Here is a 14008-nt window from a genome sequence, read left to right as displayed (position 1 = left end):
TTTTAGTGGCTGTTCTAGGGACTACAGTATTTTAGTTAACCACAATCTTCAGATTAATGCTAGTGTAATTCCAGTAAAAAGCAGAGTATTTGTTCCAATATAGCTCCATGTCCTGCCTACTCCTTTGTGCTGGTATTGTAATATACATTGTGTGCGTGTGTGCTGTGACTTCAGTCGTGTCCGACTCTTTGTGACCCTGTGGACCATTGCCTGCCAGACTCCTCTGCCCGTGGGATTCTCCAGGCACACGGAGTGAGCCGCCACGCCTGAATGTCTGGTGGACGTTTAGGTGGTTTCCCTGTCTTGGCTGTTGTCAACAGTGCTGCAGTGGACATTGGGGTGCATGTATCTTTTGGGGTCATGTTTTCCTCTGGATATATGCCCAGGAGTGGGATTGCAGGATCATATGGTAGCTCTGTTTTTAGTTTTTAAGGAACCTCCATACTGTTCTCCATAGTTCGTGTACCAGTTTACATTCCTACTAACAGGGCAAGAGGGTTCTCTTCTCTCTGCACCCTCTCCAGCATTTGTTGTTTGTGGATTTTTGATGATAGCCATTCTGACTGGTGTGAGGTGATTTCTCGTTGTAGCTTGATTTGCATTTCTCTGATAAGGAACGGTGTTGAACATCTTTTCACGTGCCTGCTGTCCACCAGTATGTCCTCTTGTGAGACGTGTCTATGCAGGGCTTCTGCCTTTTGAGTGGGTGTTTGTTTTGATGCTATTAAGTGTCATAAGCTGTTTGTAAATTTTGGAGACTAATCCCTTATCAGTAACATCATTTACAAATATTTTCTGCCAATCTGTGGGTAGTCTTTTCGTTTGGCTTATTGTTTCCTTGGCTGTGGAAAAGCTTTTGAGTTTAAGTAGGTCCCATTTGTTTTTATTTCTATTATTCCGGGAGATGGACTGAAGACGTTGCTGTGACTTATGTCATAGTGTGTTCTGCCTGTGTTTTCCTCTGAGTTTTATAGTGTCTGGTCTAACATTGAGGTCTTTAATCCATTTTGAGCTTATTTTTGTGTATGGCATTAAGGAATGATCTTAATTTCATTTTTTCACATGTGCTGCTTTTTTTTTTTCCACCTCTGTTTTTGAGAGCTGGTTTAGTTGTATCCAAATCCTGTTATTCTTGACAGCCTTTGTTTCCTTTCTCTTCTTTGAAATACTTAAGTTGCCAATATCCCGTTCTTATAATTCTGTTCTTTTGTATTAGGAAAGAAAATAGTCATCTTAAGTTTCTTTTTCTTTTCCATCTCACATTAAGAATCCTTCTTTTTCACAATGATTTAATATTATTTAACTGAATATTTTCTAACCCTTACAAGTCATACATGACTGAGCCCTCACTTTTATAACATCAAATTTTTCTACTCATTTTTCAGAATAGCGCCAATGTTTTCTCAATTATGAAATAAAGCACCGAGTTGCAAGATCTGTCCATCGGGTCATATGTGTAATATCACTTTCTCCAAATTGGAAAACCCCAAGGGCTGAAGAGGTGATGAAAAGACAAAGCTAGTTCTGTTTTCTCTGAATCTATGATGTTTTAAAAGTAATCTCACTTTCTTCTAAGTTACAAGAAAAACCTCTACTTCTGCCTTTATTATGAAGAAAAATATGAAGAAACATAAAATCGCTAAATCCGGTCTCTGAATTGAGGTGACTAGTCTTTAATGCAAGAACAATGCAATCTACAAAACCTCACCCAGAGTATGTTGCGGGCTTGGGGATGACATCTCCCCTCTCTACTTCCTCAGTTCTCTTATCAGTGAAGTTCTCACTCTCAGGAGACTAACTTCAAAAAAACTCAAAAACAAAAACTTATTTCTACAAATTATTTCTCACAATCCTTAATTGAGGAAAAGAAGGAAAAATTTGGAAAGAAGATGAAAATACTTTAAATTTTCTTTGGAAATCATTGAAAAACTTTAACACAAACTTAGCAGATTGCTGAGCCAGAGACAAAGCAGTTCACGTGTAGACATGTCACTTCGTGTCCACCGACAGATTAACAACCCACAAGCATGTGGAAAGAAGCTTCTACACACAAAGATGCACCTTTGGACAGGTGGGCAAGTCTCAAACACGTTCTAATACTGTAACTTGTACCGAGCAGTCATCCAAAGATTCTAGTCTGTATGTATATCAGTTACATGTCATAATAGCAGGACTCTCTCCAATATACACCCTTTATTTTAAATTATGCCACTAGCACTTGGGAAAAAAAGTAATTTATTTGCATTGCTTCCATTTTTCTACTGTAGTGTTAGGACTTGACATAAGCATTATTCTTCTACCTCCTATTTACAGTTCATTCAGAATATTACTACAAATACAGTATACAATTTTAAAAAATTTATGGGGAACTGCAGTTTTCATTTTCCTCACCTCTTTACAGGTTTCTCAAAATCATCCAACGTAAGTGAAAATTTATATGGACATTTTCTGTACACATCTTAAAGGGGCAGAGATTACAGTGATAAAGCCAAAAGAATTCTGCACAAATACAATAAAATACAGAAAACAAAGTATAGATGTTATTTGGGGTACAAATATAAACAATACAGTACCATTTGAGTAATTTAGCAACATAATACTCATACTTTATAGAAATAAAACTGCAAACCCGGAGAATGCTCTGACAAATATTAAACATCATATATACAATGAGGTAAATGTACCTTGGTCTCTTGAGAGGTAATTTAAGTTTAAAGCAATTGACGTTTTGAAGCATCTCCTTGACATATAAAGAAATATCAAACACCCCTTCCATTGGCACAATGTGAAAAAGGGATATCAAAACACAGTTCATGATACTCAATTCACAAATCTTGTTTAAAAATAAAAACATTCACTGAAGTTCTTTTTAAGCTTTAAGAAACTGGTTGAATGTTGTTAACCACTTTTTTTTTTAAGTTTACAGTTACAAATAAGACTGCATAATAGGGTTAAAGGTTTAAATGTACTGACAATCCTCAGAATGTCCTAGAAGTCCAGCATTTCTGGAGAGGGCCCATGGGAATCACAGCATTCCAAAACAGACACAAGATGCTGCAGGACACGTCATGAGCTATTTTTTTAGAGTCTCAAAAACATCTGAACTGGCATTTTTCTGCCAAGCTGTGACAGAACCATTATTTGGACTCTCACCATCTGGAGCCAGAACACTGCCATGGTCAAGAAATAGTTTACTAACAATCAGTCTTTCATTGGAGGGGTAAAAATAAACTCTTGATATGACCATGTCTAATGGGATCCTCATGTTGTTTTGAGTTTTAATTAGCACTTCACCATCTTGTTTTACAAAATACTCTGTATGTGACAGTTCTTTAAGGTAGAGGGGGAAAAAAGGTAACTCAGGCATGAGCAGCAAAATGGCCAAGTGACCACTGAAATTTTTTAAGAAGAGAAATTTGGAGTTCTTGATGACCATGGCACTGTATCCTGACTCAAGGCACTTCCTGAGCACTATCATTACAGCATAACTACAGGCTCGGCTCTTTGGACCTTACCCTGTCCTAGGGAAGATACAACTGGCCATTGCTTCTGGCACAACTCCCACTGCCAGAGCTACCCTTGCTGCCAGCCCACTCAGAGGCAGGACCAGCAGGAAGGCAGTTTGGGAAAGAGCGAGCTAAGGGTGTGAAGAAAAGACCAGGGATGTCTACACCCCAGTAAGCCGTACGCACCCCTCATCCCCGTTCCTCTGGGGGTACTGACTGACAGACAATCTGCCTGAAGGTATACTTTAGCCAAGTTGAACCTTGGAAAGTGAGCATCTGAAGATACTAGTATAAACACAAAGGCTTGTGTTTTTAAATATAGTTCTTCAGTCAAATTTTTCTGCAGGAATAGCCATAGCAATCATGATCCATAAATATTTTCAGTTACTTTCATTTTCAGTACTAGCCAATTGGGGTTTGTCAAACCATCGTTAGTCGGGGGAAAAAAAAAAAAATGGAATCAGCTAGAGTAACATGTAAACCCAATTTAGAACTAAATTCCAACTTTTAAAAAGTTCCCTGATTCATCAAAAGTAGATTTTATCCATTTAGGCTGAACAGTAAAACTGTAACTCACTTTTTGACTTAATAAAGAATATCTTCAGCAAAAGTTGATTACCTTATATGAAACTGAGAAATCATGTATCACAACTTTAAATCAGACAAGAACTTTTGGTATGTTCTTAAAATTATATAAAAATAGTTTTAGTGATTACATGCATTGGTCCCCTGGATTTCATAAAGCAGATCTGGTAGGCTTGTAAATGGCCAAAAAAAAAAAAAAAAGTAAAAGTACCTGATCATAGAGCTAGAGATTATTAAACAGGAAATGTAACACAATTATAAAACAAACCTCTCAAACTCACTCATTTGCTTTGATGAAATCATGGTAACTACAGAAAAAACTCAAGTTTGGACTCAAAATATTAACCTCTAAACAATATTTTCCCCATGTTTTTAAACACATGAAATTGACACTAAATTCCTATGAAGTATGTCATTCATTCTAAAATTACTTTGGCTTTAAGACCAAATAGTCTTTCAAATTTATTCTATTTATAAGAAATAAGACGTTATCAGAATGCAGCTCAGTCAGCATAAATAGCCACTATCTCTTACCAAAATACTGTAAAGGTTATTCTGACCCTTTCATCAGGAAATTGACAGCTCTATAAGGTATGTCTTGCCTCACAGCTATGATAGACTTTCCTCCCTCAGATTAAGATCACAGTGATAAAGAGGACTTTGAAAAATTGTAAAAATCCTGCAAAGACTTTCAGCACTGGAAGTAAGACCAGTTATTATAAGCTACTCTCAACTGAATGTGAGAAGGCCGTGACAGACTTGCTTTAAACATTTAATTTCACCATAAACATCTGTAAATGGAGAATCTATCCTTGGAATATTCCTTAGCTATCGCTTTCCCAAATATTGAGGGTGCACCAAATTCACTCCATAGCCATATAAATTAGGCAGTTGTGATATCTGCACAGAGAAGGAAAGACTGAGTTAAAAGCTGCCTTCCTCAAAGTGTAGTGCGACCTCAAAACCACACTAACCTTAGCTACAAAGACAAAGTCCACAGAACAGTGACTCCTACACAACAATGTGACTCTCACACACCTGTAACTATTCAAATTATCAACTACCTTTACCTTCCTAGAAAAAAGCCTATTTAACATTAACCATATTCTAATTTTAAACATAATTCATTTCTTAAAAAAATAACACTGTCTTTGATCAGATAAAGAAAAAAATGGCTTACAGAATGCCACACAACTTTTCACAAGCAGCTAGACAAATTTTCCCTTTTAGAAAAATTCGTCTGTATGCTACAGATTTTAAGTTATTAAAGTACTATAAGCATCAAGAGTGCCACTTGAATTTTTTAAAGTGTACTTAGACAATACAATTAAAATGCAAAAACTTGATGAGAATACTTAATTATGACCATGATAACAATTTACCAATTAATGCCATTTCATTTCTTTAGTGGTTTAAGCACATTTTGGCAGGAGAAAGGCATATTCAGAATGGAATACCAAAGAACATACCAGAAAAACTCTTCCAGAAAACAAAACAGAATAAGTCTGGGTTATCCAGGTAAATAAACTTTTGAATTAAAACATGACAGATTTAACACACACAGAGACTTTAAGCAATTCTACTCATTTCCATTAGAAAGACACAGAAGTGGCACTTACTGGTATAGTACAATCCCATTTTGAAGGCATGTGATGTTCTGAATATGTGAAAGAACAATAATATACAAAATACAATTGCATAAATTATGTTCCTCACTACTATATGAGGTCATTTTTAGACTCAAGAGTTTATAAGTGTTAGTTTTAAGATCCTGAAAATTATAGAACAGTACATTCAAAGTCTAAATCAAAGAAACTCTTTAGTGGTTCAGAATCCTCTGAGAATGTACTAACCAGGAGAAATCACTTTCTTTAAAAATAAGAAATGTTTCATATAACTCAGCCATCCAGCTCCTTTACCCTTAAAGATGATCTTCAGCACAGCAGTTACCTAAAGTTAAGACCAGCAATCATTTAAAAAAACAAGTTTTGTGTTAATAAAAAATAAAGGTAGACTACACAACATTTTGTAACTGTCCTGGGAAAGAAGCGTTCATAGTGCACAGAAAGGAACCCACATGGCGGTTTCCTGGGTCTGAAGAAATCCTGGGATGTTTTAGTTCACCTTGTTACATCGTCGTAAAAGGAAGCAATATCCTTCTGTTCCCTCTCAGTGAGGTAGAACAACTGACCTCCCAAATTAAAACCCAGGAGCAGATCTGAAGAAGAAGTAGAGTTCAGGCAAAGCCACAGAATTTACATTTTGATGCCTTCCTGCTGACTGAGTTGTGACAATGTTTTCTTAATCCGCAAAGCTGTAAGCCTAGCTGCCCCATTGGCATACCAACATTCTCTCATAATTTTAGCCATTACTCTCAAGGCCTACAAGAAAAGAAAAGAAAGATCATTAATGCATGCACCACTTTTCAACGACCTTGATAATAATCTTTACCTGTAAATTTTCTTTTTAAACGACATACAAGTATTTCTGTTTCAGCATTATTTGTAATAGCAAATGAGTAAAGACGACCTAAATTCCCATCAGCAGGATACTGGTGCCAGCAGCTGGAAAGCAGATGAACAAGGGAGGATTTACTTAGCAGCCTGAGAAAGCTGAATCCTCAAATAGAGCTGTGCAAAGCAAAAAGGGAACCTGACTCACATGAAATGGCCCCCAAAACTGAGGAATTAACTTATATCCTGTATCCCTGGGGTGAAGAAGTTCAGGGTAAAAACAGAATCAGCCAAAGAAGCTAGAAACCCAGATACCTGCCCTGCCCCAACTTCACACAGCTGGGTGACCATCCCACCCCAGCCCAACAGAGGACAAGAGATTTCAATCTGAGACAGCAGAACAGATTCCCATCTTGGGGAAAGAAGGGCAAAATTCCACACTGACAACACACTAAATCCTAAGACAATAAACTTTCTCCCCAGAACATGGCCAGTGACTTTACATACTCCTCCAGGTAGGAGACCAGAAGAGTCTTCAGCCCAAGAAGAAAAGCCTAAAGAGAGGGACATCAGTGATTCCCCAAGGAAGCAATCCAGTTACTTCACCCTCAGACTGAAGTTGACGATAAGCTCCATTCATGTGCACAAAGCTTCCCATCAGCTTTCAGTGCTGCTTTTATACAGAGTATGAACTTGATCAACATTTCAGGAAAGTAATATGAAATGCAGAAACTGACACAAACAGAAAAAAACACCTTGGAAAAAACAAAAGGTGTACAGAAGACAATATCAACAATCCATCATTAATACCTTCAAAGAGATAAAAGAAAATACTGATACTGGACTTATCAATACTTTTTTGGGTTTTGTTTGGTTTGGGGAAAGTTTTATAGAACTACAAGATAAACCTGAATAATAATAATAAAACCAAAAGATAAAAGCAGATTCCCAGAAAGTAGAGAAAAGAAAACAAAGAGATGGGTAATAAGAAGGAAAACACAAGAAAATCAGAATGCCTGTTCAGGATGTCTACATTCATAACCAGAGTTGAAGAAAAAGAACAGAAGAAAATGGAAGGGAATACTTGAGGAAAATTTCCTAGAAATGAACACTTGTTTTCAGGTAAAAATGACCAAGGGTTCAGGACATGCATAAAATCATCCAGCAAACTGAGTGCCATGATCCAGATACCATCCTACATGTATCTAGTAGGATACACTAACAGACACAGCAGCGAACTAACAGACAACATCTCTGCTCTCACAAAGCTTACACTGTAGAGGGCTAAAGCACATAATAAATAAGCAAAATGCATGGACTGTCAGTGGTAAGTGCTAAGGAGAAACATCATTTAGGGAAGGAGATAAAATATGCCAGGGGAAAAAGTGCTATTTTAAATAGATTGACAGGTAACGACTCACTGACAAGGTAATATCTGAGCAAAGAGCTGAAGAGGAGGATAATGAGCAAACCAAGAAACGTGAAGACATGGGATTCAGAAAGGCAGTCACCACAAAAGAGGCAAGAGAGATCACAGGTGAAAGGTAAGGGATATCCCGAGCCAGCTTTCCAGACTGGAAAAGGTCAGAGGGCTCTGAAAAACACTTCCGTAGGTATCCTATCAGTTTCAAATTCTCGATGCGTTTCAGCTACTGAGGGGAGATTTGTAAAACCCGAGAAAAGTGAAAGATTCAGTTAGTGATACAAAACTAGCTAAATGACACCGATGGCATTCATTCAACATGCTGCGACAGTAATTTCAACTTGCGTGTATGTTTTTAACCTTAACTACTAACTTTCCTTCCTGCTTAATTAGCCATCTGTTTAATATTAATTTGCTCTAATTTGCTTATTGACTGAGTGCATGAATAATTCCAGTTTGTAGTATCAAAATGAAATTTTTCAAAGACAAAATCTAGCCCAATTTCATTTGTTAAACATGCAGGTTCTGTGAGCACACAATATATGTTGTCTGGGCCTGCATACTTGATTTCATTGGAGGTAGCCAAGGAACTCTCTTGATCTCACAGGTATCTAATGAAGTCTGCTGCTGCTAAGTCACTTCAGTCGTGTCCGAATCTTAAGATGTAAGATAAACTACTTAAGTGAACAGCTTTTTATTCTTCCTAAACTACAAAACATCAACTCTAAAGGGAAATGCTTTGTTTTACCAATATTATAATAGTATCATAATAATGGTTGTTGTTAACACAGTTGTGTCTGACTTTTTCTGACTCCTTGGAATGCAGCACGCCAAGCTTCCCTGTCCTTCACTATCTCCCAGAGTTTGCTCACATTCATGTCCATTGAGTCATTGATGCCATCCAACCGTCTCATCCTCTGTCACCTGCTTCTCCTCCTGCCCTCAATCTTTCCCAGTATCAGGGTCTATCTATCCCAGTGAGTCAGCTCTTCACATCAGGTGGCCAAAGTATTGGGGCTTCAGCTTCAGCACCAGCCCTTCCAATGAAAATTCAGGGTTGATTTCCTTTAGGACTTGGTTTGATCTTGTTGTTCAAGGGACTCTCAAGAGTCTTCTTCAGCACCACAGTTCGAAACCATAAATTCTTATGCACTCAGGCTTCTGTGGTCCAACTCTCACATCCATACATGACTACTGGAAAAACCATAATTTTGACTATACAGACCTCTGTTGGCAAAGTGATATCTCTGTTTTTAATATGTTGTCTAGGTTTGTCATAGGTTTTTTTCCAAGGAGCAAGCATCTTTTTTAATTTCATGACTGCAGTCAACATTCACAGTGATTTTTGAGCCCAAGAAAATTGTCTTTCACTGTTCCATTGTTTCCCACCTATTTGCCATGAAGTGATGATACTGGATGCATGATCTTAGTTTTCTGTATGTTGAGTTTTAAGCCAGCTTTTTCACTCTCCTCTTTAAGCTTCATTAAGAGGCTCTTTAGTTCCTCTTCACTTTCTGTCATTAGGGTGATGTCATCTGCATATCTGAGGTTATTGATATTTCTCCTGGCAATCTTGATTCCAGCTTGAGGTTCATCCAGCCCAGCATTTCACGTGATGTACTCTACATATAAGCTAAATAAGCAAGGTGACAATATACGGTCTTGACAATACTCCTTTCCCAATTTTAAACCAGTTCGCTGTTTCCATGTCTGGTTCTAAGTGTTGTTTCTTGACTGCATACAGGTTTCTCAGGAGGCAGGTAAGGAGGTCTGGTATTCCTATCTCTTTCAGAATTTTCCAGTTTGTTGTGATCCACATAGTCAAAGGCTTTACTGTAGTCAATGAAGCAGAAGTTTTTTTTTTAATTCCCTTGCTTTTTCTATGATCCAACAGATGTTGGCAGTTTGATCTCTGGTTCCTCTGCCTTTTCTATATCCAACTTGTACATCTGGAAGTTCTCGTTTCACGTACTGTTGAAGCCTAGCTTGAAGGATTTAGAGCATTATCTTACTAGTATGTGAAAGGAGTGCAACTGTGTGGTAGTTTGAATATTCTTTGGCATTGCCCTTCTTTGGGACTGGAATGAAAACTGATGTTTTCCAGTCCTATGGCCACTGCTGAGTTTTCTAAATTTGCTGGCATACTGAGTGCAGCACTTTAACAACATCCATCATCTTTTAGGATTTGAAATAGCTGGAATTCCATCACCTCTACTAGCTTTGTTTGTAGTAATGCTTCCTAAGGTCTGCTTGACTTCACACATCAGGATGTCTAGCTCTAGGTGAGTGATCACACCATCCTGGTTATCTGGGTCATTAAGACCTTTTCTGTACAGTTTTTCTATGTATTCTTAATACCTTCTACTTCCGTTAGTAAAAGTTAGCAATTAAGGATAAATTAAATAACATTTTTCTTATAAATTCTTTAAAAGTATAACTACAAAAATATTTCTAAAACTTTCTGTAAAGAGCTGGGGTTGAAAAGCTCAGATACTGCTGAAAAGCAGTTTCCACAAATTCCTGATGAATAGTCAAATGAGCAGTGAAATGAATAAAATATAAAATCATCTGAACCATCTTCACAATCATCCAAATCCCTTATTTTACAAAAAGGCATATTAAGGTCCCAAGAACTGAAGTGCTTTGCCAGAAGTCAGCCTCTGAAATATATGGTAGCCAGGATCTAGAATATAGGCCTCCTGATTCCAGCCAGCACACAGCCCACTGTTCTGGGCGGCCCTGGTTGAAAGGTAGCTTTAAAAAAAAAAAAAAAAAACCATTTATTTTTTGGCTGTGCTTGGTCTTCATTGCTGCGCTTGGCTTTTCTCTACTTGTGGCGAGCAAGAGCTACTCGCTAGTTGTGGTACTGGGACTTCGTGTTGTGGTGGCTTCTCTTGTTGCAGAGCCACAGGCTCTTGGGGCATGTGGGCTTCAGTAAGCTTCAGCTCCCGGGCTCTAGAGCTCAATAAGTTGTGGTGCATGGGTTTAGTTGCTCTGTGGCCTGTGGGGGTCTTCCCAGATGAGGGATTGAACCTGTGTTAACTGCAATGACAGGCAGATTCTTCACCACTGAGCCACCAGGGAAAGCCAGGAAGCTTTAATTTAAAAGGCAGGAGCCTTGTTTCACTGGCAGATCTAAACACTGTTCTAATAAACTGATGGCCACTAAAAATGTTCCATCGCCTTTGCAATGTACTTGAAATTGAACATAAAAATCAAATTACTCTGTTTTTACTCATTGATTTAATTAGCTATGAAAAATAAAGGAATGGGAATTCTTACTTCTGTTTTCCTTAAAGAAAAGTAGCAAATTTCCACATACTAACCAGAAGCAGTTTAGAAAACTGTATAATATCCAAAATAAATACTCACTTCACAGCTCTGCCATCTGTTTGGAATATTTGGCCTTAACTTCTGTTCACAAACAACTTTTCTCATTTCTTCAACTGATGGATCGGAAGGTACAAGATCATAATAAGGCAGCTGGTAATCTTCATGTATTCCTACATTGGTAAAGAATTTAAAAAAAACCTATTTTGAAAGGTTTATTCAGGTAATGTCAGAACAATCTTAGACCAGACACAAAAGGAACAGCTGGAAGTCCTGTTACAGTGTCCCATTACTAAAACAGGTAAGTGGAACAGCCTGCTCTCTCTCATCCATGTCTGCTCTCTCTTATCCATGTCTGCATCAACAACCCACCTCCTTGAGTCAGTACTGAGCCCACACTTTGAAACTAAATTCTGCAATGTAATCAGCAAAGGCTATTTTAATAATGGTTAACTATGAGTTGTGATGACCAGATAGACATTTTCTTCTAGAGCCCCAATGTGCGAGAAATGAAAGCCTTTATTCTGCAAGTGCACAGCCTCAGCTGGTAAAGGGATGTACACTCTCACTAAGGTGTGACTCCTACATGGCAAGCCTGAGGTGCAAGTCCCTTCCTCTACTTGTGTCTGTTAATAACCTGTCCTATTTGCTACTCCACCCCTCACTGCCTCAGAAACCTGAGGCCCTAGTCTCGGGTGAGCCTGGGTTCTCAAGGATAAGACTGTTTCTCAAGTAAACATTGAAAGTTCTCAATCTAACACAAATGTACTTTAAAAAGTAATGCAGTGACAGTCTATTTGCATTTTGTATATGTAATTTCCACTCTCAAGATGGAGAAAATCCCTACAATCTCGGGGTAAAATCAGTTTGACTCTGGTACATGCTAAAAATAGCTTCCTGGGTGGCCTCACAAGCAGTCATTCATTCTAAATATCTATACTGCAAGATAACAAGGGGTTGGTTTCTATTGCTTCCGAAAATTCAAGTGGAACTAGAAAAAGACCACACTGGAATAAAGCTGTATATTAGGATAAAGCCATGCACAAGGATAAAGCATGTTGTGTCATCTCTCTGGCACTCTCAGTGATCACTGGGTAAACAATTTCATTCAATAAAAAAGACAATTCTTAAGCAACTTTTGTTTGTGACAATATATTGGGGGAAGGGAGAGAAATTTACCACCAATGGAACATCGTCGAGCTACTTCCCAGAATACTAGTCCCATTGCATAGATGTCAGCACGTTTGAAGGATTCAAAGTGTTTCATATTTATGGAATCATCTAGAACTTCAGGGGCCATGTACCTAAAAAAGAAGTCAGCACTTCATTTTATGCAATATAACATTACTTTTTAAACTATTTCATCATCTTTCTTTTACTCCTGGGCGGGAGGTCAGGGGGGTGGGGAGCAATATTAACTTTGACCTTTCCTCCTTTCACTATGGTTCTGCTGCTTTTTAAATTAAAAAAATAAAAAAAAAATTATTGAAGTATAGTTGACTTATAATATTGCTAATTTCTGCTATACAGCAAAGTGAGTTATATGTATATATACATTCTTTTTAAAATATTATTTTCCATTATTAGATACTGAATATAGTTCTCTATTCTGTACAGTAGGATGTTGTTGTTTATCCATTCTATATGTAATAGCTTAACATCTGCTAACTCCAGCTTCCCACCCCATCCCTCTCCCAACACCCTCCGCTCCAGCAACCACAAGTCTGTTATTTATGTCCCACAATCCATTTTGCAGATAGGATCATTTGTGTCATATTTTAGATTCCACACATTAATATCATATTTGTCTCTTTCTGACTGACTTCACTTATTATGATAATCTCTCGTTGCATCCATGTTGCAAGCAAATGGCACCATTTCATTCTTTTTTATGGCTGAGTTGTATTCCATTGGATATATGCACCACATTTTATCAGCTCATCTGTCAATGGACATTTAGGTTGTTTCCATGTCTTGGTTATTGTGAAATAATGCTGCTGTGAACATGGTACATGTATCTTTTTGGATTAGTTTTTTCTGGATATATAGCCAGAAGTGGGACTGCTGGACCATATGGTGATTCTATTTTTCTCTTTTTCCGCTGTTTTCTATAGTGGTTGTACCAACTTACATTCACACCAACAGTGTAAGAGTTCCCTTTTCTCCATATTCTCTCTAGCATTTGTTATTTGTACAGTTTTTAATGATGGCCATTCTAACCGGCCACTCACTGCAGTACCTCACTGCAGTTTTTATTTGCATTTCTCTAATAATTAGTGATACTGAGCATCTTTTCATGTGCATATTGGCCATTTGTATTTCTTCTTTCGAGAAATGCCATTTTAGGTCTCTTGTCCATTTTTTGATTAAGTTGCTTGGTTTTTTTGTTGTTGTTGAGTTCTATGAGGTATTTACATATTTTGGAAATTATTAAGCCCTTATCAGTTGCATCATTTGCAAATGTTTTTTCTGATTGTGTAGGTTGTCTTTTCCTTTTTTTAAATGGTTTCCTTTGCTGTGCTGAAAAACACTGGTATGATTTATGTCAGAACGTTTTGCCTATGCTCTCTCTCTTCAAGGAGTTTTTGATGTCATGTCTTATGTTTAAGTCTTTAGGCCATTTTGAGTTTATTTTTATGTATGGTGAGAGGGTATGTTCTAACCTCATCAATTTCCACGTGGCTGTCCAACTTCGCTACCACCACTTGCTG

The 14008-nt window shown here is 37.6% G+C and overlaps 2 protein-coding genes across 6 annotated transcripts in view; one reads left to right on the top strand and one right to left on the bottom strand.

The window, feature by feature from the left end:
• The window catches only part of ALG2 (ALG2 alpha-1,3/1,6-mannosyltransferase), a 107089-nt gene that overhangs the window by 78534 nt on the left and 14547 nt on the right, over nucleotides 1–14008 (top strand). The gene's annotated exons all lie outside the window — the stretch shown is intronic.
• The window catches only part of TGFBR1 (transforming growth factor beta receptor 1), a 75022-nt gene continuing 63232 nt past the window's right edge, over nucleotides 2219–14008 (bottom strand). For 2 of the 3 annotated variants that reach the window (XM_025278945.3, XM_006063433.4), the window contains 3 exons: nucleotides 12477–12601; nucleotides 11340–11470; nucleotides 2219–6472 (listed from right to left, as the gene is read on the bottom strand). In XM_025278945.3, the coding sequence (XP_025134730.1) occupies nucleotides 6347–6472; nucleotides 11340–11470; nucleotides 12477–12601 (382 nt within the window). In that variant the 3' untranslated portion in view covers nucleotides 2219–6346. 3 annotated transcript variants of the gene reach the window in all.

This window comes from Bubalus bubalis, chromosome 3, assembly GCF_019923935.1.
Source record: "Bubalus bubalis isolate 160015118507 breed Murrah chromosome 3, NDDB_SH_1, whole genome shotgun sequence".
Taxonomy (NCBI): domain Eukaryota; kingdom Metazoa; phylum Chordata; class Mammalia; order Artiodactyla; family Bovidae; genus Bubalus; species Bubalus bubalis.
The sequence above is the reverse complement of the archived record's forward strand: the minus strand, read 5'-3'. Positions and strand labels throughout refer to the sequence as shown.